The sequence below is a fragment of the Pteronotus mesoamericanus genome, unplaced genomic scaffold (genome assembly GCF_021234165.1).
Source record: "Pteronotus mesoamericanus isolate MK-2021 breed Mesoamerican mustached bat unplaced genomic scaffold, CSHL_Meso_final contig_163, whole genome shotgun sequence".
Taxonomy (NCBI): Eukaryota; Metazoa; Chordata; class Mammalia; order Chiroptera; family Mormoopidae; genus Pteronotus; species Pteronotus mesoamericanus.
Genome location: NW_026555064.1, coordinates 21,315,575 through 21,341,536, shown reverse-complemented (window position 1 = coordinate 21,341,536; position 25,962 = coordinate 21,315,575). Strand labels below are relative to the sequence as shown.

General features: G+C 61.1%; 1 protein-coding gene across 1 annotated transcript in view; it reads right to left on the bottom strand.

Annotated features, from left to right (window-relative positions):
- Positions 1-202: 202 nt before the first annotated feature.
- NDST4 (N-deacetylase and N-sulfotransferase 4) overlaps positions 203-25,962 on the bottom strand; it is a 95,749-nt gene continuing 69,989 nt past the window's right edge. The window contains exons 6-13 of the mRNA XM_054562155.1: positions 15,779-15,961; positions 9,506-9,602; positions 7,352-7,475; positions 5,658-5,832; positions 4,846-5,016; positions 3,860-3,969; positions 2,770-2,872; positions 203-325 (exon numbers count right to left, since the gene is read on the bottom strand). Of these exons, the coding sequence (XP_054418130.1) occupies positions 203-325; positions 2,770-2,872; positions 3,860-3,969; positions 4,846-5,016; positions 5,658-5,832; positions 7,352-7,475; positions 9,506-9,602; positions 15,779-15,961 (1,086 nt within the window). The remainder of the gene's footprint in view (positions 326-2,769; positions 2,873-3,859; positions 3,970-4,845; positions 5,017-5,657; positions 5,833-7,351; positions 7,476-9,505; positions 9,603-15,778; positions 15,962-25,962) is intronic.

The window sequence follows — 25,962 nt, the reverse complement described above, 5'->3', positions numbered from 1 at the left end:
CCCTGGGCCTGAGACAATGCCCCACAACCCCGCGCTGAGCTCGCACGGGCCTGGTGCTAGTGACTCCGGGGCGGGCACACACGGGTTTCATCGGAGGGAGACAGAAGCGGCTCGGGTCACGCGGCGCTCTCCGCGGCTGGCGTGCGCTGAGGGACGCGGCGGCGGCGGCGGGTGCACGGCGCTGGCCTGGGCCCGTCTGGCGCTACGTCGCCGCCTTCTGCAGCTCCTGTCGCAGCCAGGCCGGCAGCGGCTGCCCCAGCCTGTGCAGCAGCCTGGAGAGCCCCAGGTTGTGGTCCCGGTAGTAGCCGGACAGGAAGGCTCTAGACTGAGAAGCAAAGGGAGAAGAAGACTGAAGGGGGCACTGGCTCACCACCAGGGCCCTCTGCCCCCCGAGGGACTCACACGGGTGCGTTCCTGTGTCTCCTCACGGGGTCTCCCTCCCGGGTCCTCCCCGATGCCAACATGCAGCAGGCGTGCAGCTGGGAGGCAAGGCCGGGGCAGGCCCGGGGACGGCCCCGCACCCTGAGGCCCTGGAGGGGCGGGCAGGGTGGGGAAGGACCCCGAGAGCGAGTCTAGCGCTAAAGGCGAACGAGGCCGGGACAGAATCGGGGCCACATCTGCTGACGTCAGCTAGAAAAACACATATATTTCTGTCAACTTCGGCCCCTGTCTGTGAAACTGGGCCACAGCATAAAAATAAGGAGTGAATATAAGTAATAAAAATGGAAATTCCTGATTAAAGGAATCACGTGCAATGTTACAAAAAATATTTCCTATCTGTTTTCAGGGCCAAAGTGGATTTTCAAAAAATCATCAAGAGCTTTTACTTCCAAGCCCTCGCGGGGTCTCCTGGCAAAGTCATCACCACGGTGCCGCCTGGGTCTCAGAGTCCACGCCCAGCGGCGCGGCCGGGCCTCGGACGGGTGGCTAAGAAGAAGGCTGAGCAGGTGCGTTGGAGGTCTTAGCGTACGCTTTCCTTTATTTCGGGACAACGGCAAACTTGCATGTGGGTTTTCACCCGCCATCGTTACCCGGCCACGCCCGGGCCTCCGACAGACGGACGCGTGGGATGAACAGGCGCCCGACCCAGTCCGGGGGCGACAAGCCGCACCGTGTCTCCGCCTGGTCCGAGCCGCGCCACCGCTCCCCAGCCCTTCCCAACCTTTCTGTGCAGCTGAGCCTCTTTCTTCAAAGGCTGCCCGAGCAACTTGCGAGCCGACTGCGGAAACGGGCTCGAACAGCGAACTGCGCCTCCTCGCGACCCCTCCGCGGGCATCGCCGTCCTTCCCGCCCTCGAATAGCCTGTAAACCCTTCACATCCCGGAGCAGCTGCTTACAGAAGCAGCGGCAACATGCCACCGGTGTCTTGCAGCTTCAAGTGGTTTCAGTTCAAAGTTCTAGTTGAGGACCTCCCAGTCCCGGTTTCCATGGCAACGCAGGGCTCCCTGTCCCCTCCCGGCCGTCCAGCCTTCAGGAAGGTGCTCGAGGCCCCCACGCGCTGACGGCTCCCTGCTGCCCGCCCTGCGGAAGCCCCTCCTGCCTGCTTTCCTCCTGAGACCCTTTCCTGCCGTCTCGAGCTCTGTGCCGTCTCGTGTGTCTTGCTGTGAACCAGCGGCCACGGCGGACCCGCCCTCCTGCGGCGCGTCTCGGCCCCTAACTCTTTGGTGTCCTCTCTGTGGTTCTGAGTAAGGTGCGTATGTTTGGTCCCTGTCCCCTTTCTGACACAGAGCTCCTGAAACTCTCGTCCTGTGCCCAGTGACGGGGGGCAAGGTGGCCTTCTGTTGGTTATGAGGCGGCTCCTGGACCCCCCCAAGGAGGGGGCTGGAGGGACCAGCCCTGCAATTGGAAGGGAGAACTTCCAGCCCCACCCTGAGCTCGGGGAGGGGCCCGCGGCCGGGACGCAGCGCTCAGCGTGGCCAGCGGGTTCCTCAGTCCTGCCCTGCGGGGCGGCGGCTGCGGAGGCCGGAACGGGGGCGTTCTGGGAACCCCCGGGGGGACCTGGAGGGGCGGTGTGGAGGGGGGGCACCGGGGGGCCACGGCAGCCCCATGCCCCTGTCCCGCGCCTCGCCCTGGGTGTCTCTCTTGTGGGGCTGCGCCCAGGTTGCAGCCGTTCATCACAAACCGGTGACCTGGTGCACAACGTGTCCCTCTGGGTTCTGGGAGCCACTCTGGCAAATTCGTGAAACCCAAGGGGAGGTCGAGGGCACCTCTGATTACAGCCAGGGGCCAGAAGCGCAGCCGACCAGCCGGGAGTGTGAGTGACACCTGGCGGGGGGCGGGTCTTGCAGGGCTGAGACCGCCCCCCGCGGGACCTGGTGCTGCGTGGGGGCCAACGGCTCAGTGGCAGGTTGAGCTGCAAGACCAGCCGGCGCGGCGCCCGCGAGGCGGCGGTGGTGGGGATGCGCCTCCGTTACCTGCTCCTCTCCACGCCTGCTCGGCACCGGGTGCGGCGCAGGCTCCGGGCGCACACGTGACCACCTAATCGCGATGCTCCCCCGCCGCGCCCCAAAGCGCAGGTTCGGTCACCGAAGTAAGCACTTTGCACGTTTGGAGGGGCTGCTGTTCGGCACTCGGGCTTCCAGGCCGTCCCAACAGCAAACAGTGCCCACAGTCACTGTCTGCCGGTCGGTCTGTCTGTCTTCCAAATGCGGAAAACCGTCGACGGCAGTGCAGGAGCCGAAAACGCAGGCCAACAGCCCCCCCCCGCCCCCGCGCCCCTAACCCCGGCCGCCGGCTGCCAGCCGGGCACACGCGCCCCGGGGCGCTCACCTCGGGGTCCATGGGAGGGTACTTCCGGCCTTTGCTCTTCCCAAGGCATTTGGTCTTTCCTCCCTCCAGCAGCTGACACCAGAAGCCCTTCTGGGGATCGAACCTGCGAGAGGCCAGGCGGCCGTGAGCACGGAGCCCGGAGCGCAAAGCACAGCGCCGCCTGCGGGCGCGGAGCGAGAAAGGCCCACGGCCAGGCAGGGGGAATGCAGGCCCCGGGCCCGTGGCCTCAGCACATCCGAGGTCACCTGCCCAAGCGCTTGCTGCGCTGACTTTAGAGTCTGGCTGAGACTAAGTGAACTATGTGTTATCATTACACAGCTCAGAATATTTCTGCTGTAATGGAAACAAACATGTATTGTTAGTCCAATCTTATGTTGAAATGGTTAAGGTCTGCGTTTTATGGATTCATCCATAAAAGATTAAGGACCAATCATCAAAACCACAACCCGTTATAAAGGACCTTTAGAATATTCCTTTACTTGTGGCCATGATCTCCTTGTATAAATATATTAACAGGCTTCTTGGTAATCATTCCACGGCGAACAGGGTGGGGCCAGAGCAGGTTTGCCATCGTGAGCACACAAACCCGCGTCCCCCCTTCTTTACTCATGAACCACTGTGTTGTCTTCCGCACAAACAGCTGGGAGCCTCGGCCGCCTCCGCACTAAAACGGCTGCGTGTGACTCTGTGACCATGAGCGTGAATTACACTTTCTAATTTGGAACGACACTACCTTTTTTCACAGTTCAACCGTCTGTAGCTCGTGACGCCCTCAGCGCTTCCTTGCTAAGCCGTCAGGCACCCGGGGAAGTGACGAGAGCTTCTCGCTTTCCTAACCTCATTCCTGGGGCAGCGCCCACCCAGAGCGCGCACGTAGCCACACTTAGACGGGAAAAGCGCGCAAAGAGGCAACCTGAGACGCGCGGCGCCCGGGGCTCCGTGAATGATGAGGGCGGAGCCCTGGGCGCCGCTGAGCGGCACAGTGCTGGGCGCGCCCGGGGCCCGTGGCGACGCGGCCGTGCAGGTGCCCGCAGGGGCAGCTGGCGACGGCCAGTCGCGGGAGCGCGGGCAGGCATGGGGGCAGACTCACGTGAGGGCGGCGGAGTAATTGTAGTGCGGAGAGACTCCCAGGAACCTCTGCACTTCGTCCATCACGGCAGCCGGGTCCGATCGCAGCTGCTGTCCGTCAATGATGAGCAGCTGCGGGGTCAAACAGAGTCGCTTTGTGAAGGACACCGGCTTACGCCGACCAAGCTGCCTGCCTGGACGGGGCGCGGCGCCAGCAGGGGGACCGGGAAGACGCGCGCGCAGCACAGAACACTGTGCTGTCGGCTGCTCTTGTGCGTCCATGGAAGTGACAGGTAACACGCGCCCTGGGCGCTGTCTGCCTCCCTAAAGAACACAACTGGAAACCAGAAACAAGCAGAGATGCTCCCTTGGCCTAGTGGTTCCGTAGAAACACAGCTTTCCACCTGCCGCGCAGCCAGATAACCACCCGGCCTACGAAAGCCCGTGAGCCGACCTGGAGCCCAAGGCCGAGACAGGCGGGGGCCCTGGCCACGGCGCCCCGCCCTCCTTACAGCCTGCGGCCCAGGCCTCGGGTTCTCGCTGTGGCCTGACGGGGGAGGGGGAGGGCGAGCGAGGGGGCACTTTCCTCATGTCCTCGTTCTGCCCCAGGGTCCTCGGGCGGCTCGAGCACGCCCCACGGGGACAGCGTGACACGCGCGGTGCAGCCCTGTGCCGGCCCCACGGGCGATGGCAGGCCGGGTGTGCGCAGTGTCCCGCGGGCGCGAGGCCCAGCGGGCTGCTCAGCTCGTGGCCGGGAGGGGCTGCCTGGGCGTCACGGGCCTCCGTGCGGGGACTCACCCGCGGGGACCAGCTGCCGTCCAGAGGGGGACCCTGGGGATGGGCTCCGGCCACCGCCCACATCCCCTCACCACGATCGACACCGACGGGACACGTAAGAATCCTCACTCCTGCCGTGGGTGCGGCCGTTGCGGCCACGTGAGCCCCCTTCAGCCTGTCGTCGCGGTGCCACCGCGCGGGGACGCAGAAGCCGCCGCTTCAGGGCGTTACCTGGGAGGCCGCGAAGTGAGCCAGCCAGCGCTCGATGTGGACCGCGTACCAGCCGGGCGCAAGGCAGCGGCGCTGCAGGGCCAGGAGGTCGGGCGGCGCCGGGGGCCCGGTCGTGACCACTTCGTAGAAGTTGAACCTCAGGGCCGCCGGGTCCTCGTGGGACCGCTGGTGCTGCCAGAGAGAAGCCGGTGGTGAGGTGCGCGCTCCGTGCGCCTGTGCAGGCGACGTGCGTGCGCTGGGTGCGTGTGTGTTGGGTACATGCATGTGTGTGCATCTCCTTTATCCCATGAAAGCAATACAAGCGATTATTTGGTTTTAGAATGAAAACGATGGTGAAAAGCGCCGATACGAAGACCCGGGCTTTGGCGTATGGCTGGTTCGAAGCAAAGCCCCCCGACAGCGGGCGGCGAGGACAGGCCGTGGCAGCCGGCACAGCTGAGGCGTCTTCACGGGACACAGGGCGTCCTCATTCAGCGTCACCGACAGGTCTTGGCACGGCGGCGACGGGACGCAGGACGAGAGCAGTTTTACCGGAGGGTGACGGGCTGGGGCACACAGGCCAGATGCCGCGCTTGTCACCCACGTCGTAATGAAACGACACCGAACGAAAGCAGGGTATTCCAGGGCCTGCTGTGCTTGGTCAGCATTCGGGGAGCGTGACTCACCCTCGACCCCGTTTCCACCAGGTCCTGATTTCACCCCGCCTGTCTCCCGGGCCTCCCCCGCAATGTCCCCCACCCAGGGTCCCAGCTGCCCTCTCTGCACCTCCGCCCTGTGTTCGCACCGTGACCGCCGGCCTCGCCGCCCCGTACCTGGTACCAGGAGTAGGCCCTGTCCGAGGGGTCGATGAGGATGGTGATGATCTTCGCCTTGGGGACCAGGGAGGCAGCTCGCTTGGGCGCTTCTTCTGAGTGGAAATAGTTTGCGCTCTTTTCAAACAGGAAGTCGCTGGTGACGTTGGACGGCGTTGGGAAAAAGTCCATATACCTGAGGGCAGAGAGGGGCCGTCCGAGGTGGAGGGTTTTCCTGGCCACGTGGCGGGTACAAAACGATCCGCACGTTTCTACCGAGTCATTCCTACCGATTGCTAATCACTGGTGTGACGACAGTCGAACGCGGGCCGTTCTACGCGCCGTGAGTCGTTCGCGTGAGCCCCGCGGGGGAGGGGCTGTGGGGACAAGGGACCCTTCGGGTTCGGCTGACGTTCTGTGCCCGCAAAGCCAGAGGGACTAGGCTGCCCTTGGCAAACAGCAAACGTTGCCTCGTAAATGTCTTGGGAGAGTAAATTAGAGGGTGAGACAGGGAGGCCGAAGTCGGAAGGGCTGGGAAGCACCGATCAGGCTCGGGCCGTGGCCGCCCCTAACCGTGTGCAGTGAGCGCACCCTGAGAGCGCAGGGGCGTCTGTCCGTCCGTCTGGGGGCTCGGGGCCGCTCCTGCCCGTGCTCACTCCCCGCGGGCCGTGGAGCGGCCCCCGTGCGGGATCGGCACCTTCCGCGGTCGGTGGCGGGCGAGGCTGCAGGGACGTGCACGACCCTCCTCACGGCTCATGGCTTCGCGCCCCCCCCGCCCCTGCCCCCGCCCCGTGTTCTAGGAGGAGCAGTGAGCACTGGAGACAGCGCGGACGGCTGCCACCACGCCTCCCCCGTGTGACGGGCCGGGGGTTCGGCCGCGTTCCTGCCTCGCCCCTGCCTCTCGTGGGACCCACAGACGCAAACGCGGCTGCCTCAGTCACCGGCCTGCAGCTGTGCCGTCCGCCGGCCTCTCCCTGAGGCCCACCGGGCGTGGTCCTGCGGGCGGGGCAGGCGGGTTGTGTCTCCGCCGAGTGGGACAGGCTCCTGAGAGCTGGGGACGGCCGTCCGCGCAGCCGAGGGGACAGCTCTCGGGCTGCCCTGGTGCCTGGGGCCTGGACGGGGGTCCCTAATCTCTTAGGAAATTGGGATAAATTGAGGAAAAGCCCCAGGAAAAGATTTCTTCCGTGTTGGCTTTATTTTATTCCATTTTAGGAAAAGTACTGTCATTTAAATATTTTCTCACAATTTGTCAAATGCGAAATAACAGTCCTTTTCTGTGCTTGCGTGACTCACGTTAATATGATTTTAGAAACTCTGCTATTGGCATGACAAGTACCACCTGACGCTCGCAACCTGTGCGGCCAGTGAAGGTGCGTGTGCAGCGTGGGCCGCGCAACGGCCCGCGGATTTGTTCGTTTCCTTGGGCAGCGTTGTGAAGACAAATCCTGCGTGTAGTTAAAAGTATTCTGGGCACAGTGAAATGATAATACGCTTAGGGAGAATGTTGAGTATCCTTAGGAATAATTCTCAGGAGAAATATCCCATGACCCTCTCCATCCTATCATGTTCTTCTACCTGAACAGTATCGTCATCGCTGCTCTGTCCAAATCGAAGTGTGGGCCACACCGATCAAACGGCCCGTCTCTCGGACTTGACCTCTAACGCGCAGGGGAGGTGCGGGCGGGACGCGTGCCGAGGCTGCGCGGGGTCCTCACCAGTCAATGCCCTTGTGGTAGTTGTTCCCGTTGAAGAACTGGACCTCCTCGAACGTGCGGGGGCTGGGCAGGCTGCTGACGATGGACGGGTGCATCAGCAGGAACAGGTACAGGGCCGTGGTCCCTGCCGCAGAGACGGGGCGGTGGGGGCGAGAGGGCGTTACCGGGCCGGGTGTTTGCCCCAAAGCAACACGGCGTTCTTCCCACAGACCCCGTGACTGCCTGGAAGCCCATGGGGCACGTTTCACGTCACAACCACTCAGGTGTTTGTTTTCGCTAGTCTTCACGACGCTACTGCCTGCAACCCCGGATCCACCGTCAACCCTGGCCCGCGTGCGCAGGCCGACGCGGCGGCGATCGGGGTTCCGCGCCCCCGCCGGGGTCGGGCGGCTACAGCATCGGGGCGCCCCGCCCCCCGCCTGAGCGGCAGGTCCCCGATTAACATCATATCCAGGCCAATGGGGTGAAATCCAACTGTCCGGCAGGCGTGGGCCGGAGCTGCCCTGTGCGCCTGCCCACAGAAGGGGACCGGCCAGCTTGGATGAAAGACAGGACAGAAACCAGGGGGGCTGCCTCTCTGCCGTGCAGGCCCCGGCGGACCAGCCTGGGGCTGGTCCCGCTGCCGGGGTCCCTTCCGGGCTCAGCCACGGAGAAGCGGGGCGCACGCCCGCCCGGTGCCACCTCCCGGCTCGGCCACCTGGCCGGGTCCACTCTGTGTCTTGTGTGGGTGCACGTGCCACGTGGGAGCCAACGGCTTTGCCTGGCCCACGCCCCGGCGACCGAGCCTCGGGTGGCGCAGCGGCTCCGCCCACCGAAGCAGCAAGGGGAAGAAAGGGGGCTCCAGGCGGCCGCGACTGGGAGGCTCTGGGGATTATCACAGCCATTTTCCACACTAGAGAGCCTTTCCATAGCATGGAGAATATTACCATCCTTTTTTTTTTTTTCCTTTCTCTTGGGAAAGCCAAAACCCAGCTAAAAGCTTTATCATTTCCACCCTGGTGGGTCAAAGGTTGAAATCTAAATGCGTAAGTTACTGTCTTTATAAACACACACAAAGACGGAAACTGGGTACCTACTTACTAACACGTGGTTTTGTAGTGGAACGAACAAATAATAACGTTCAGTGAGAAATGGTGGAAGACGTGTCTTTAAATTAAATTTTCAGCATCATTTGACAGCACAGGGCTGTGTTCTTTCTTTGGTGGTTGCTCTGGACTTAAGGCCCCTGTGAGGGAGCTGGTGGAAAATTAACGCCCGTTCTAAACAGCAACAGCGACGGCGGCGACCGCTGGCGTGATGCCATTTCCGGTCCTGGAGGAAGAGGCTTCCCCGCCGACACCTGGCTGTCCGGGCGGTTTGCCCAGGCCTTCCGGGCGGCCCGCCTGCCCCGCCAGACCCCGCCGCGTGGTCCGGCTGACGGGCGTCACCCCTGGCCTGTGCGGTGCTCGGCGCGCTGGCTGATGAACACGCGTCTCGTCAAAGCCACGAATTCAGAATAGGGCAACGCGGTACAAACTTTAATTAATCAGGACATGAGCCATGTCTGTAAAACTGTCACATCCTGGAGAAAGTATGAAATATTCTAATTAAAAGTGTCAACTGGTTGCTGAAATACTTGCACTCTCTTACACCCTTGTCCTCGGGGACACGAGGAAACGGGGCCGGGGGGCCTCGCGGGCGTCAGAAGGCAAGCCCAGGCCGCCTTTATGCCGGAAGGCTGTTAAAACACACGCGCGTGGGGAACGCGAGAGTAATGACGACACTGGCGGGAAAAATCGCTTTGAGGCTGGTGGGCTGGGTAACGTCGTTTGAATCAAGCACTTATTAAAATGGTTGAACTCAGGAGTTAATTAGGCAAAGCCACAAAAAGAAGAAATTAAAAATCATATAGCAGAACATTAACTCACAGTTGTCAAAAACGTGACATCTGTTCGATAGTTCTAACACCTGCTGTTACGACTTCCGTCCCCGGGCTGGGTTCCAGCAGCGCCCAGGCCGCTCTGAGCACCACGGGGATGCGCAGCGGGTTCGCGGCCGGCCGGGCGGCGGCGGGGCGGCGCGGGGGCGGGGTGCCCGCCATTCTGGGCCCAGGCTGACGGGGCCCCCGGGACAATGCCGTCCAGCGGCGGAGGCAGGAGCGCCGGCGTGTCTCACCTGTTTTTTGTGGCCCGATGACGAGGAATTTGGGTAGGTGGTCGCACGTCTTCTCTCGGGACCAGATGTCCTTGTGCCGTTTGTCGTCACAGGGGTTCTGCAAAGAGGACACACAGCGAGGCTGCCGCGCGGCGACGGGGCCGCGGCTGCAGGGATGGCTCCCAGCGCAGGGTCAAAGGCGCGCCTGCCCTGGACCGAGGGGCGCGCCCCGCCCTGGTTCCGGGGCGCCGGCCCCCACGGCACCTCCCGCCCCTCACCTCCGGCCGCGGGTCGCCCTCTTCTGACGTGGGGCTCGGTCCGGCGGCTGAGACTCCGTCTCTGTTCCTCAGTCTTCGCTCGCCTGACCCTGGTTGGGCCGTAGTTTCCCGCCCCCCGCCCCCCGCGGTGCGGCGCCGTCCCTCCCGCGCCCAGTCCGCGTCTCAGCCTTGCGTCCTGGGCCCTCTCACGGCAGGGCCGTGCCCTGGGTGCCGCCGCCCGGCTGGCGCGCCGGCTTCCCTAGAAACGCAACGCCCGTGCTCACAGGACCTTTCTAAGCGACGCGCGTGGGGCCTTGAGGCGATCGCATTTTCCACCCACACCACGCGCTTCCCGGCCCTTCGGCCACACCTCCCCGCAGCCCCGCGTCGCGCATGCTCCTGTGACGCTCCTTCCCCGCGCGCGCGCGGCCCTTTCCTTTCTTTCCCATGGAACTGCGAGCTCCCCTCCCACAGTCGCTTCGCGGTCCTAAGTCTGTAACGCGGACGCCGGCAGCCGATCTGTTCCGCCGGCCGCTCGGTCCTCACCGGGGGCGTTTCCCCGGTGGGGCCGGGGTAGCGCAGTGTCAATTCTGCTAAAATGCTTTCACTTCTTTTCTCCATATTGAAATGCCCATCAAATATTTTCACAGTAATTTTCCATTTAAAATGTCTTTTTATGACAAATGATTTTTTTCAAGGTGAAACCTGTCAAAAAATAAGTTGTCTTTCGTTATGACTCTTTTGACCATTTTGTCAAATACGAGCTCTGCAAAAGCACAGCCTTCCCCACAACATTCCACTCCAGCCCCGCATGTAACTTAATCTAATTAGGAGGGGGAAGGAGGTTCCTCAAAACGCGCTCAGCACGGCTGAACTTCCAAGCTCGGCCTCGCGCGCTGGCCCTTGGCCACCTGCGCCCCGGACAGTGGGGGCGCCTCGGCCACCTGCCGCGACTGCACGGAAGGTGGGCAGCAGCCGGAGGCCGCGGGCAGGTTCCCTACGAGGCGAGGACAGACTTTTCTCTGTCACACACAGGAACCGGTCCACACCTTGTTTTCCTGGACGGACGCCAGCCGTTTCTCCGTGCACCTTCCCAGGGAGCCACAGGGATGGGTGTGAACCGTCAGATGAAATCGCCAGGCCGGAAAGAGGCCGCCCCCCGGGCCGCTCCCAACGTCCCCGCCGCCGATTCGGCTCGCGTGCCCCCGGGCCTCCCTCGTCGGGGAGGCGGCCTGCGGGCAGCGCCGCTCCCTCTGCTTTGCTAGTTTAGGGCGGTCCGGGCGCCCCTGTGTCTTCTTTCCCCCCTGTTCCTGGCCTGCATCCCGTGTCTGATAATCACTTTATCAACAGGATGTTGCCTTTCTTATTTTATGTTCTCAGAACGCTTGTTCAGCCTTTTCCTACTTTCACTTTATATTATGTGAATGTTTCAATGGCAGCTCATATGGTATCTTTTACTGATCACCTTCTACGTTCTGGGCACCTGCTTGGCGTGGATTGTCGCTCATCCTCGGGGCAACCTGGCGGGACAGAGGGCACTGTGCCCGCTCCAGAGCCGAGCCCGTGGAGAGCGCGGCGCCCCGTGCGCGCCCGCCGAGCGTCACGCAGCGGGCCAGCGTCAGGCTGGGCCCCCCACCGGGCTGGCCCCCGAGTCCAGCTGCGTGAGGGCGTTCGGGGGAGGGGGCGTGGCGGCTGCAGGGTCTTCCCTGGAAGAAGCTCACACGCTCACACTCTGCCCCATGGCTGCTGTTTCCATTTGAAAAGTCAGGAGATGACAAAGCAACGACTTGCCGTTCACCCTCCGATCTCCGTGTCCCTGCTTGTCTGCGAGTGTTCTCAACGGCACTTCCCTGATTTAAGTGTCTGGCCCTGGAGATTTACTGAAACTTAGGGGAAAACATAGTGGGTTAAAACCGCATTCAGCCCCTGTGGGCCCAGGGCCCGCCGCGCGCGGCGCAGGCGACCGGCCCTCACGCAGGCCATGGGGGTGCAGGCGGCTTCGCACACGGCTAGAGGCGCGGGGCAGACGCGAGCAGACGGGCGAGCAGAGGGCCCGCCGAGGTCAGGGACCAGGCTGAGCAAGGGCGGTCAGTTCCCATGGGACCATGGCGCTGGGAAGGGCACACACACCCGGATTTTTCCTCGCCAATTAAATAAAACTTCCAAATTCAGGATCAAGCTAAAAACACGTATTTTTTAAACACGGCACTACTTACCCTGAAGGCCGTATTTTTATGGACTATACACGTGAAAAGAACTTTTATTCTCATTGCACCTTGCACGTCGCCCCACCCTTGCCTGCTCCCTGCCCACAACCCGCTCCCCCCTGTTCGCTCTCCCTGCCCCCCACTGCGGAGGGCGCCGGGGAGGTAAAGGCCCATCTTCCCTCCGGGTCGCGTGCCGGTCCACAGGCCTCTGGCTGAAACGCTGGGAACTCCCGGGAGCAGGAGCTTCCGTCGCCGCGCAGGTTTCCGGTGGCGGTTGGCTCCGTGCCCCCCGCCGGCCCCCGCCGCCCCGGTCGCGTGTCCTGCCCTCCGCACACACAGCCTCTCACCCTGGCTTTTCCACAAGGGCCTCTGAAAGTCAGAGGCGGCAGGAAGCAAGGACCCCAAACCTGTGATGACGGCCGTGAACGAAGCCGCAGGCTGAGCCTCGGGGCTGAGCAGGGCTGTGGGGCAGGACCCCGCGCACATCACCTGTTCACGGGGCCGCCAGGGGCCACAGGGGAGGAGCGGGTTTTCCTACATGTAAACCCACCGTCAGGGGTGGTCGGAACCACACTGGAGTGGGCGTGAGAAAGCCCGACCTTAGTGTTGACTATCCCCGACATGCCGAGTGACTTAGAAGGAGACGTTTCGGCTCACGGGGCCTCACCCACTTCTTCTCCAAAGGGAGTGGGCTGGGCCGGTGTCCCTCACCTCCTGGGCTCTGCAACCTGTGCTTCTCTGCCCCTTCCGGACGCACGGCAGCAGAGGCCACAGCCCTGGCATTCGCCTGCGCCACGGTGCTCGGGCTCAGCAGCTCTGAGCTGCCGCTGCGGGTGCCAGGGCCCGAGTCGGTAATGCCGGGGCCCCTGGGCGCTCGGCCCCTGGGTGCGGCAGGAGGCGGGGACCTGGCCGTGCGCCCGCGGCCACCTCGCCTGCAGAGCTGTTGACGGCGAGGCTGTATGAGACGGCGCCGCCCTGGCAGCTCGAGCACTTGAAAGCATCGGTCCCCGAAGGTGCCACCATGACAGGTTTAAAAAAATAAATAAATAACCAGGAAGCCCTGTTCCTTCCCGCAGCTTCCACGATCACTCCATCAAAACAAAGCCGGGCGTGAGTTACCAGGAACCCAGAAACGTCAGTTTAAGAACCCCACAGCCCAGGGGTGGACCTGGGGGCACACTCAGGAACGGAGCGCAGAGTGCCGCGGGCGCACAGCCTCCCGTGACAGCTTCGCCACGCCTCCCTCCCGAGGGGGCGCACGGACACGCCTGGGGGGCCTGGCCCAGCGGGCTGCGGGCGATCTGCATGTCGCACTTTTTAATTAGGTGGCAAAGCAGTCTCACAAGGGGGCAGCTGGCGCTGATGAAAATTTACACAAGGAACCAAAGGACACTGAGCAGCTCTGAAGATGATCATTTTGCGCGTTCCCTTTTTATCGGTGGTAATGAAAAGCGTGAATTGGAAATCGAAACAGAAGCGGCAGTGGACTGATAAGAACGCCTGCGTGCTGGGACGAAAGCGCCCCTTTCGCGCTGAGGACCCAGGAGGGTGGCCGCCGCGCGGGTTCACCCCCGGCTGCAGGGCCTGGGCCAGGGGCTGCCAGGCCATAACCGGGGCTACTTCCGCATCTGTGTTTTCACAAAGCTGGGTCCCTGCTGGGCGAGGGTGGACGAGGAGGCTCGCGGTGCACAGTCTGCGTGACTGATGCGGGGGACGGGGAGGGGCCCCGGGAGGGAGGGGAAGGGAGGGGAGGGGAGGGGAGGGGGTCTCGCGAGGAGGGCGGCAGCGCCAGCATGGGCTTCGCCTTCTGCAGCCCTTGGAGGCCGCTCAGGACTGATAAGCCTGTCGCCTCCTCCACAACAAGGCAGCCTTGTCGCCGGCCTGTGGCCCCGACAGCGCCCTGAGCCGCGGGGCCCTCTGCGCCCTGCTCCCCAGCCGCCTCCCCTGCAGGCTCGAGAGCCGCGGGCCCCTTTCTGGAACCCTTCGCGCGCCATCTCCGGTCAGCAGAAGCCACGGCCCCGGCGCCATTCGCGTAACAGAACGCGAGCGGTCACGGAGCGCTTCCCCTTGAGTTACTGCAATACTCTTGTGATAAGCTATGTTTCCGTAATCTACGTGAGGTTTCCTAAACTTCTATAAACGACAGCAACAAGGACAGAAACGAGTGAACCTGCGGAGGCTTCTTCTGACCCGTCCTGTCATCTGTTAAGAACCGCCCGCCGGGAACTCGCTGCGGGGACGCTGTTCAAAACGAGAGCTGCCAGGACCCGCGGCCGCTCCCCCTGAGTCGGTGTCTGCGCGGACGTGGGCCGCAGGGACCCGGCCCTGGACGAGGCTGCTGCTTCCCGCTCCTGGTTCATACCCCCAACAAACGAGCCCAGGACTTCACACTTAACACACACTCGTTATTTAGCGTCGTCATGGCGACGGAATCATATTGGAGCTGGCTCATCTTTGAGTGTAGTCGCTCCTTAACCGATCAACAGAGTACAATTCTCCAGTTTAAAGACTCACACAACATGAACAGGTGCCAACTCTTCATTAAAAAAACCTTCACTTTCTCTAAAGGAAGACGTAGCGCGGAGCTCGGCGCCGCCGACTCCTTTTTCCTGTGTCCGCTCCCTGCGGCCTCTGCTCAGTCGGCTGCTTTTTCGTGTTATCGTACCGTGACCTACAGATGCCACGAACGTCAACACGCGTGAGGAGGATTCATGGGCAGGGTGCGTCGTCTGCAGGAGCCCCGGCAGCGGCGCGCCCCGACGACGCGCCCCCCGGCACTGGCCTCTCTCTCTCCGCCCGCCTGTCTCAGTCGGACGCCAGACCGGCGCGCAGCCGGGTAGCCCACTGGGAGGGGGACGCAATTAGACCGCGCGGTTTTAGGCAAACGCAGCGGGCGCAGGGTCGCTGGGTAAATGCGTCATCGGAGCGCGCTGCGGCTTCCCGCGGCTGCTGATTTTAAGCACATCCTGAAATCTGTGGCCGTGAATAAGGTTGACAAGGGAACCGTCCATGGGCTTTGGAGAGGAAATGCCGCACTTCACTCTTCTCTGCATTCCCGGGAGCCGCGGCCTCCCTTACAGGGTGCTCGGGACACGCGAGGGGGGGGGGACCCCGACTCAGCCGGGGTGGCTGAAGCAGGAGCCGCGGGGGAAGAGGGGCGGTCTCGAGGGCAGGGCAGGGCGCACAATGCCTGCCCCGCCGGGCTTTCTCACGGCCGAGGATCGTCCCTCCCTCCTGTTGAGTGAGGTCCTGTGACCTGCCTGTGGCAGCCGGGGCTGATCCTGCGGTGAGTGCAGGGGACGCACAGAGAGCCCGGGAGGGAGGTCACGTTTCGTGGTAACGGCCAAGAGTTAGGCCTCCCACGTGAGGTTGGACTGTTTGAAAAAGCAACCCTGACACCGGCTGCCCCTTCTTTTATTGATAGATCTGATCCCAGGGGAAGATTCGTTAGATTCCAAGGAACAAAAAGACCCAGTGAACACAGACTCTGTATCAAGCACGGGGTGAAAGGGCTTTTCGCTCATTCGCACCCCCCACGTTGTATAAATCTGCAGCGTGGCCTGGTTGCGGGGTCTCTGTCTCCCAGCCACCCAGAGCCTGGCTGGATGCAGAAGTTCCCCACCAACCGAACCGACAAACCAACTCTCAAAAAACAACCCTGCAACGCAGCACAACCCAGGAAACAAAGCACATCATCAGAGAGAAGAAAACTATTGGACACAGAGCAGCTCATGTTAAACACCAGTGTGCCCACCGCCAGCAGCGCCCTAACGCAGCTCAGCCCTCCCGGGTCCCTGCCCTCCCCGCCCCCCATCAGAGACCCCGGTCACCTGCCAGAGCGGGTCCCTCTGCTCCGGGAAGAGCTCGAAGTACTTGCGGGCCAGCTGCACTGGGGGCAGAGTCCGCAGGCGCAGGTTGGTCCAGCTCTGCACGAAGTTGGCCAGGTTCACGAACGTGTACGACCCCAGGCGGTCGTTCCCGTAGTTGGACAGATGGGTCATGAAAATGCTGATCTGAAAGGTAAACAAAGGATGACCCTGAAATATCGCCGGCAAAGGCCCAAGAGCAGCAAAGCGGCTTTGGGCAGCACCTCCCCGACCTTGGGATTTCGTGAGAAGCACGGTCACCATTGTAGGCGGTGTGACGGTCAGAACTGCAGCCCCCAGGTGCACGTGTTGACACTGTGACCCCCATGTGTCTGTACGCAGAGGCACGGCCCTGATGGAGGCCTCGGAGGTTAAATGAGGCTGTGGGGGCGGGGCCCTAATCTGAGGGGTCTGCGGCCCTAAGGCGGAGAGGCTGCCCTGTCTCCCCTCGCCCCGCCCCTGCCCCCAGCAGTGCGTGGAGGAGCCCAGCGAGGACAGAGGCAGGTGGCCGCTGCCGGAGGCCCGGAAGGGAGGCCTCCCCACAAAGGGCTGGGAGGGAATAAACGTGCGCGTTGAAGCGCTGGGTCCGAGGGTCTGGTTGGGGCCCAGACACACGAGGGGCGCCCCGCGCTTAACTCCTGCTTCAGGAATCGCCCTCAGCCCCCGCGCCCCCCCCCCGCCCCGCGGGCCCCGAGGATAACGCTGAGGTGGCGCTGGGCAGCCCGCCCCTGCTCACTCAGCGGACAGTACTGCTCTCCACATCCGCTCCCCTGTGGAACTGAGCCCTTCACACCCCACACCTGACCCCCTCCCGGCCAGTGACGCGGTAGACGCACTGGTTCTGAACCAGACCTTTGCTACTGCAGGTTTGCAGAGAGGCTCAAGGAAACTCGCTTCTTTCTGGTCTAATGGGGAATTTTTACTGCAGTAAAGAAACTGACTTCATTTAGCCCCAAACTCCTCCATAGTCATTAATCCTCTTGCAATCTTTCCTACTTCCCTGTTAACCCTGAAAAGAGAGTGTTTCTGTATTGTGTTTCTGCGGGCCAGAGACTAGGAAAAAGTGAAATCTAGATCGATCGCTGCTGAAAGGACATCGACAGCTTTGAACGTGGATGCGGAGATGCACAGCACACGGCTCGCGCGGGGGCAGGAGAACCGCTCAGCGCGGGGACGCGCACGGTTCCGATCTGCCCGGCAGGGGGCGCTCCGCGGCGCACGGGCGCGGCCCCTCTCCCCTCCCCCCCAAGCCTCAGGCGCAGGCGCACTTGTTCCTCGGTCCACGTGGCACGTACTTGGAAGTGCTGTTGAGAACCACTTTATCACATGTGCTTTAGCTCTATAAATATTTCAGAGCGGCCAACATTATAATTAAGTACTTCATTAACTGCACAAGTAATAAGCTGTTACAAATGATAACAGGGAAACAAACAGGACGTGTGAATTTGGCCGGGGAGCGCGCCGCCGGCCGGCCCTCGCCCCCGCAAAGCGCTCACGTTCTGCGTGTACCCGTTCGGGCGGGGTGGGCTTTTCGGGAAACAACGCTGGGCTTTCGGCGGCCCGGTTCCGGGCCTGGCAGGGCGTCGCGTCCCCGCGGGCCGGGTGCGCCTTTGTCTTAGAAACAAGGCGCCCGCTCACCCCGCAAGCTCGGCCCGGCGCCGGGGTCAGGCGCGGGTCACATCCTGCAGCGCTGCCCCGAGCCAGCGCCCCCTTGAGCCGCGGAGGCCCCTCCCTCGGCGCCGCACGCCAAGCCGGGGAGGCAGGTGATGCGACCGGTCCCGCTCCCAGGGCGGAAGGCCGGACGCGGGGACGGAGAAGGAGAACCGAGGGCACCGCGTGCGCCGCACGGGGACGCGGGAATCCAGGCGCGTCCTCGAGCCACGCGGACCGCTCTCTCCCCGCCTCCCCGTCCCCCGGCGCCGCCCTGACCGCGCCCCGCAAGCCCCCGCCGCCCCGTGTCCAAGCCCCAGTCTCCCTGCGACACCGCGGCCCGAGTCCCCGTCCGACCCCTGATGTGCCGACACCTTCACCCAACGGCTTTACGGAGAGGTTAGCAGCTGACAGTGTCTTCCTTTGGCCTTTTTGAAAATAAAAGATGAAGAATATCTGTCTACAGAAGAAAACATAAACTCCACCTAAGTATCAGCTCAGTACCTTAAGGAGTTTTTCTTTTCAACTGAAGTGACAGAAGGTAGATTATTTGGGAGCCCCCCAGAAAAACTTCGAGGACAATGATCCGCAGCGTTTGCGGGGAGTGTCGCGGAGACCGCGATCCATGATCCCCCTCTGATGGCGGAGCTGCGCGGGGCCTCTCCGCCTGAGTCCCCGGGGCGGCAGCCAAAGCTTTTTACTCTAAAGGTCAGAAGAGAAGGGCTATTTTTTTTAGAAAGCTCGTTGAGACAGAGGTTTAAGTTAAATGCCCCAGATGCTAGGGGATAAAATGTTCTTACTCGGGATTCACACGGCACCGCTTGAGCGGGCTAAGAGAACCCGCCAGTCTGGGTTTTATGTGGCCCGCTGTCTGTCTGTCTGTCCCTCAGCGTTAACCTCACAGTTCCCAGGACATCACATGCTGTCAGTAGTCGATCGCCATATAATTGCAATTGTTCTCATGAGGACTTTATAACCAGCATAAAATATTATTCATTTGATCCCAATAACGATGCATTTATCTCATGTCGCTACGATAATTAAGAAGACAGTGTAAAAAGTATGTGCTTCGGGGTAATTACAGTTTCTCAGGATTGAAATTATTATGAAAAATCAGGTTGTAGGCAGAACTCCTGTGTAATATAATAAAGTCCCGGAAACCTACCACCTGCCGGCCCGCCTTGTTATTTTAAGACGGCAGTTCAGGGCGCCGGTGAGTGTCTACGATCTGACAGAGGCATAAGTAAGAACGCTACCTGGAGAGAACTGCAAAGGCCGTTCTGAGGCCACGGGCAGGTGTCTGTCACCGATTCCCCTGGGCGCAGATACGAGGCCTGAAGAGCACCCGGCGCTGGGTGCCGGACCCAGGATGTCCCTGGGTGAGGCCCCGGGTTCTGAAGGTGAAGCAAACCCCGAGCCGGGCAAGCAGGAAGGCGGCCGGGGGCGGGCGGCGAGTCTGCTGGCCTGTGGTTCTCGGGGAGCCAGCGTCTCAGTCTAACGCGCCTTCGCTGAGGACGGACTCGGGCACCGTGGCCGCGCTGGGGCCGGCCGAGCTGGGCGGCTGCCTGGGTGCGGAGCACCGCTCAGTGGTGCTGGTCTGCGGGTGGGAGCACCTCTGGAGCAGACCGAGTGTGGCGTTGCGGCATTTCTGGGCAAGTGGCTTGTTTAAAACAGCACGACCTGTTCAGAGAGTGTGGGGGGCAAGGCAAGTGAAGGGGGGATGCGGTTTGAGGCCAAAGGGGGCAGCCGCAGGGGTGCGGCGTGAAACAGCAGCAAGCGCGGGGCCGATCTTTCGCGGCCATTGCGCAGGAGTGCCTTTCAGCGTCCGACGGGCGGCTGCTCTGCTGGGCCGCCCCCCATCTGCTGGGATTCCCACCCCTCAGGGCCATCCGGGGAGGTGCGGTTGTGTGACGTGGGTGCCCTCGTCGACGGACGCAGCTGCTGGGCCTGGAAACTCGGCGGCGCAGACGTGCGCATGACCCGGACACGCAGGGCCTCGCCCCTTCTGTGACAAAGACCGGCACGGACGGCGGGTCCAATGGACGCGATCAGCAGTGAGACATCGGGGGCCAATACCGGGGGCCACCGCAGCGGCGTCCGGAGGTCCCCGAGTTTGCTGCCATCGCGCAGGCTGGGCTGCCCCCACCCCGTCTTTGAGCTTCTGTCTACATCCCTCCCTCGACCCTCAGCGCTCAGCTCCCTTATAACCCAGCCGGAAACACGCCTGGGTTCCTCCTCTTGTCCCTTGTGAACACAGGAAGACGAACTTGAAGGCTCTGGAGTTAATTCTTCGTGAAAAACACATAGCGCGATTTCTGAAGGCCACACGCAACAGGCACGCATCCCGGCGGGGGAGGTCGTTACCTGCGGAACAAACTCATTGGATGATTAACCCGGATCCCAAGGAGAAGAAGGCTGTACACACAGTGATGTGTAAATGGTGATGACAGGGGATTAAGGAAAAATAACTCAGCTCTCGGAAAGGCGGGTAAAGGCAGTATCATGGTGGCCCATGGGGACGGGTGTGTCCATGTGGGTGAGCAGGCACCTTCCTGAGTCTTTCGTTGCAAGTTACACTATTAAACGTTTTGTACAGATTTTACTTCGCCTCTCTTCTGAAGTTGCTAACATACAAAACACGGGGGGAAGGAAACAGGGAAAAATAAAATAAAAAATAAAGGTCTTATTTACCCACAAAGTGAAGCATTAACCCTCCAAGCGGTCAGATGTCGCAGAGAGCCAGCACCGGGGCATCTGCCTGCTCGTGCGACAAACGCAAGGCCCTTGTTAATGCTGCGGTGTGAACAGCCACAGGCCGGGTGTCAAATACAGCCCCTTGCACTCACACTTAAAACCACTGTTTAGAGCCCACAGTTTCACTTGACGTGCATGTTAAATATGTGTAAATAGTGCCTTTACGATGAAATCAGGTGCGGTTCAGCAAGGAAGGCGTCACTGGGATCAAGGCCAACGGAGACGACAGCTCTGCTGCGTGGCAGGCGCTGAGCCCGCTCCGTGGCCGCTGGCCCGGGTGCGGCAGCCGCCTCTCGAGGCCCGCGGTCCGTATCAGCGGCCGGTTCCCGCGGCCTTGCCCGTGTGCTGCTGTGCAGAGGAGTCCACCATGTTTAAAAACATGTCCATTAGCTTGTTCCAGTATTGATTAGGCTTTTAGTTCTCGTAAAATGTGAGGCTAAACGGAACACAGGGGAGCGTCCCTGGTGGCCCCTCCGACGGCTCCGACTTCCTCCGCTTGCCCCCCGGAGGGCCAGCTGGTGTCTGCACGTGATTCTGAGCACAGGCAGGCAGCACAGGTGGGCCACCGAGCGTCAGACGCAGCCTCCGGGCGGGCAGCAGGGACGCCGCGCACTGCCAGGTGTATGTGTGTGGCGTGACGGCTGCACGAGAATTCGGGGCGCCCCCAGCGCCCCCTTCTCACCCCAGGCAACTAATCACTTGGTACATGCTCCCACCTGTGCCTCGGGTCCCCAGAATAAAGGACATTTGCTGGACGTTGTTCTGCCACTCAATCTAAAACAATCTCATTAGCTTGGAACTCACTCTTGAGAGAAGCCACTTCCTTTTCCAAGGAAGGAACGTAAACCGAGCGGTTTGTTAGTGGCTGACCCCCCTTAGCACGGCCGCTGCGGCATCCCAGTGCGGACTCCCGGCTCTCCGCGCGGTCTGTGCTCAGCCCTGCTGCCCTGCGTGACACGGTGCTCAATGGCCCCCTTCCAGAGGTCGGGGAGGGAGAGTCGCAGGGACCGAGTGACCTTTCTGGGGGTGACCCGGGGCCCCCAGCCCCCAGTGCGCTGGGGGGGCGCGCGGTGGCCTGGGATTCGCAGTCCAGGCTCCCACGGACTTCGCCACAGGGTCGTCTCACTGGGAACGCGCCCTTTCTGGGGAAGTGAAAGCCGTGCGGGCCGGCGCTTGAATTCTGCCCAGTCTGTTAACCGCAGAGTGGGCGGCCTTGCGCGGCTGCCGCGGGAGCGCCGGCCTTGCTACAGCTGGCGGTGGCAGGATGGGTGTAGCTTCCGTCGGGGGCTGCCTGTGGGTCACACACGCGGCACGATCCCCAGTCAGGCTTCTCCCCACTCAGACAGACTCAGAAGAACAGAGCTAAACCAAGAACCAGGTCAACACATTCACCCATGCGTGTGCGCGCACAGTGATGTTTCAAACCTTTTTTCTTAGAACAATAAATTCTCCTGTGTCTGTGCTTTTACTATTCGGAGGAATTGGGACTTAACCGGGTGCTCTATTTTTACCATTTTAGTGAGAAAGTAAACCGTAGGCTGAAATAACATATCTTTAAAAGTTGTTTAATTAGCTAATATGAGATGTGTCCTGATATTATTAGGTTTCAAGACAGAAAAATTGTATGAAAAATAGGTTACAAAATATGATGCTTGGAAAGGACCAGTTCCTTTTCCATGACCTTGATATCATGACCTCTGCCAACGTCCTAATCAAAACAGTATGTTGATTTGACTCAAACTGTGTAACTGAAAAATATTTATCTACTTATTATTTAAGAAATCCACCTATGGAAAAAGGAGCCCCGCCTACTTGGGGGTCTCCTTCCACCATGACAAGAGAAAGCGCTCTCCCTGCTGCCGGTCAGCACGATGGTTGCCAACAGAGTGTACTCGGGATGGAGCGGGGCGAGGCGGCTCGTCACGCGGGGGCTGACGTGGCCTCGGTGACAGGCTCACCCTTCACCCCTGCGACTTGTCTACGTGTCTAATTGAGATCAATTCAATGGCCATTCAAGAGTTTATGACTTAAGACGCTACCAATTGCCTTGGGCAAATCCTTGCTCGTGATAAAGACAAGTGTAGGAGTATGAAATCCAAAGCTTATTGGGATGAGCAGCAAAATGTAACGAAGTGTGGGAAGCGTTGGTCATTACTCGTTTGGAGTGCGGATTTTAAACATTTTGGCTTGGATCGTTTGGCTTTACGGAGAGCTCGTCTTGGCTGGCAATAGGAAGGGCCAGGACTTCGGGAGGGAGATGATCCGGAGTTTATGGGGTCTGCTCCGCAGGAACGGGCCGGTTCTTCGTCTTCCAGCAGGGCCCGGGGCGAGCCAGGTGCCTGGGGGCGGGTGGACGCTGAGGCACCGGGGTCCTGGGGACAGCCTGTGTCCCGGGACGCGTGAACTAGGTCAGAGCAGGCTCTCCAGGTCCATGCACAGCAGGGGGAAGGCAGGGAAAACGGAGACCTCCAGGCGGCTGTCACATGAGCAAAAGCAGCCTCTCCCCTCGGTCGCCCACGCCCTCGATTTCTCAGAAGTGCCCTTTCAGAAAAATGAACGTTTCTCCTGGAACAAAGGAGGTCCTGCGGCGCTGCTGGTCTCCATGCGCGGCTCCCCCGAGGGGGCGAGTTTCTGCGCTCATGCGTGGCCTGTTCTTTGTCCCGGAGAAAATGACAGGGCTGCCCCGCCACTGCGAACAAGAGGGTGGGTAGTGCCTGGACGGCGTTTCTGAACCCGAGCCATGGATTCTGCGTTGCGTCTCTTCTTTCGCTCCGTTGACAGGCCATTCAGTCCCATTACTGCCCACGCCGCCTCGATGCTGCCACGAGTCCCCTTGTGGGGCCGAACTGCGGACTCCGAGGCCTGAGGAAGAACAGCGCGGACGCCTGAAGTGCATCTCAAAGCCCAGGCGTGGCACATGGACCTGGGCCCCCGCCCCCAGGCGCGCCTCCCCCGGGCTCCCCGCCTAGGCCGGTGTGGCCGCCGGCCAGCACGTGCCGGCGTCCGCGGGGCTCCACGTGCGCCCCCCCCCCCCCCGCACCGCCGGGCCCCCTGGAGTCTCCGCCCGCCCTCCCGGTCGCTGACTCTCCTCCATCCGGCAGTTTCCATCTCGACAAGGTCCTGCTGCCTCAGGCCCCATTCAAAACCTGCCCAAGACGTCACGTGCACAAAAATACAGTCTTATAAAAATGCAAGAATACGCTGGAAACACGTACAGAATAAAATGCGAGGTCCCTCTGCGCACGCCGACCTGGGGCGCGCGGTCTCACCCTGACCCCCTCTTCCGCGGGCCGAGGTCCCGACACACCGGGCGCCGAAGGCTCTTACCCCTCCCTGCGGGCCATGCTTCCGGCGGGGGCGCACGAGGGCCATCGCACGGGTCCCCCTAACGCCACCGGTCGGCCCCCGGTCACACGGTCGCGCGCTGTCCTCGCTCTGTGGTGCAGCTTTGGGTTTGCGTGTTTTCTGTCTCGGCACTGGAATGTGTTCACGCACACGCGTGCTGCCCATGGACTGTCCTCGCTCCTCGATGCTTCCCCGCAGACGTGTGGCATGCGTGATCAAACGTCTCATTCCTCTTCCACAGAAACAGAAAATTTGTAAAAATACTGGAGGTATCAGGCAGTTTCCCCCCCTTTGCCATCTCAAAATGGTTTCTCCTGAAATGCTAGTTAATGAAGATTTTAAAATTCTCCCTGGTCTCCTGACATATTTTTGTCATCAGATTCATTACAATAAGTATGAAGTTATTATAGCACTTTAAAAATTATATTAAAGTTACTGCCATATCCCCTGTTCCCTTTCATAATTTTATCTATGTCTCTAGTGCTAGTATTTACCTGGTTGCAGAAGGGGAATAAGGAGAGATTAGAAGAATATTCAATATAAACTAGAGGCAGGCGGGGAGGAGGAAAGAGTTCATAGGCATTAGCTGAGGCCGGGACCAGTTTAATAAAATAGGTGTATAAAAATAACCTGCCACTCGGGGGAAGTGAATTTGGCGCTGAGCTTCCTCACAGTCGAAGAGGAAGGGGGAAACTCGTCCGTTGCGCGGGTTGCCATTTTATAAGAATAAGAGAGCGATTGCTCAGGAGGGGCAGAACTATTTCTGATACTAAGTTTTTTCAGGAATTTCTCCCAAGATCCTCAAAGAGACGGCCCCACCACGTGAGGAGGGGTGAGGCCAACAGGGCTGCCCTGAGAGCCCCGGACACGCGCGCACACGTGGTTCGGGAGCAGGCTCCGTGGTCCGCGGCCCCCGCCCCGTGGCCCGGACGGTCAGGTCGCTGTGGGGGCGTCTGAGAGGCGCGCGGGCTTCCCGGGAAGGGGCCCCGAGGCCCGTCCAGGCCACGGCGGCCGGCGGGCGGCGTGTGCAGGGACTTGGCTCCGTCTCCTCACGGTTCTCTGTGCTCTCCCGACACCCCGGAGGAGGCGACGAGGTTAATCGGCGTAATGAGAAGTTCAGATAGATGTACCAGATATTACAATCACTGCTCCATTATAAGCCTCTAATTTGTCAACAGTCAAAATGTGCAAAGAATCACTGCCTTCCTTGTTATGGCTGGAACAATAAGTTGAAAAGTTGCTTTTATTAGGTGGGATAAAGTCTTAGGAACAGATAACAGGTTCCTTTCTATTCTTCTTTGACGCAGAGAACACTTTATTAAAGGCACTGAATGGGGTGGTAGAAAGGCTGCGTGTCGTGTGAAAGTCAGCTCATTTTAAATCCCCTTCATTGGTTGTTAATCAGAGTCTATTATGCTCGTCATTACGACAACTTTAAAAGCCAGTGGATGGTGCACCACGGCTACACGTCTTCTGCGGCCCAACGAGGCCATGATTCCAGGAGCAATGAGCTGAAGTGGCTCATTAAAGAGAAGAGAGGGAGGGGCGGGGGAGGGAGGCTGGAAGAGGAGGAGGAGAGCCGAGCAGTGTGGGGAGACGGCGGCTGGGTGCGGAATGGCGCGGTCGCCATGGCGACGGTCGGCGGCGGCGCCCCGGCGCCCGCTCTGCAGGGACAGCCTGGGAGGCGAGGGCGGGGGCACCTGCCGCCAGCCCGCCTGGTCTGTGCTCTCTGAGGCGAGCCCAGGTGGCAGCCCCAGCCCCTCAAGGCCTCACAAGAAAGACGGTCCCTCCCGAGGGGGAAGGCACGCGGTGAGGGGACGAGCGGCCTCAGGGCCGAGCGCGAGGTGGCAGCTCTCTTCCCAGCCCTGAGGCCCGACGCCGCCCGAGCGGCCCAGGTGGGACGCAGGCCCCCTCAGCGGTCGGACCGCCTGGCCCCCGCGCCCCCCCACGCCCTGCGCGCCCCTGAACCACCTGCAGTCACGCGACCCCCGGGAAGGCCTCCAGCGCCTGCGCTGTCAGCTTTTACGCACTAACCACAGAGCTCGCTCCCGCGGCCGCCTCGAGGTTTCAGCGGAGCCCGGGCGGCGGGCGGGGTGGAGGCCGAGGCACGAACCGTGGGCGGACCTTCTGGGTCCCGCAAACCCCTCTCTTAATAAAAAGTAAAGGCGAACGAGCGCTAAGATCAGCCATGCGCACGACAGAAACAAAGACCTTTGACTGGAGCGTCTGAGGGGCTGTGTTCGACAACAAGCCCAAATTTAAAAAGCGGTCTTGCATGTGACAACTCAATTTGTTTCCCTGGAACGAACAGCAATGATAGAAATGTTACCATTTAAAAACAGCTCGGGAAGCACAGCAAAGTGGACAAACCGCGAGCTTGGCAGGAGCAGACTCACAGT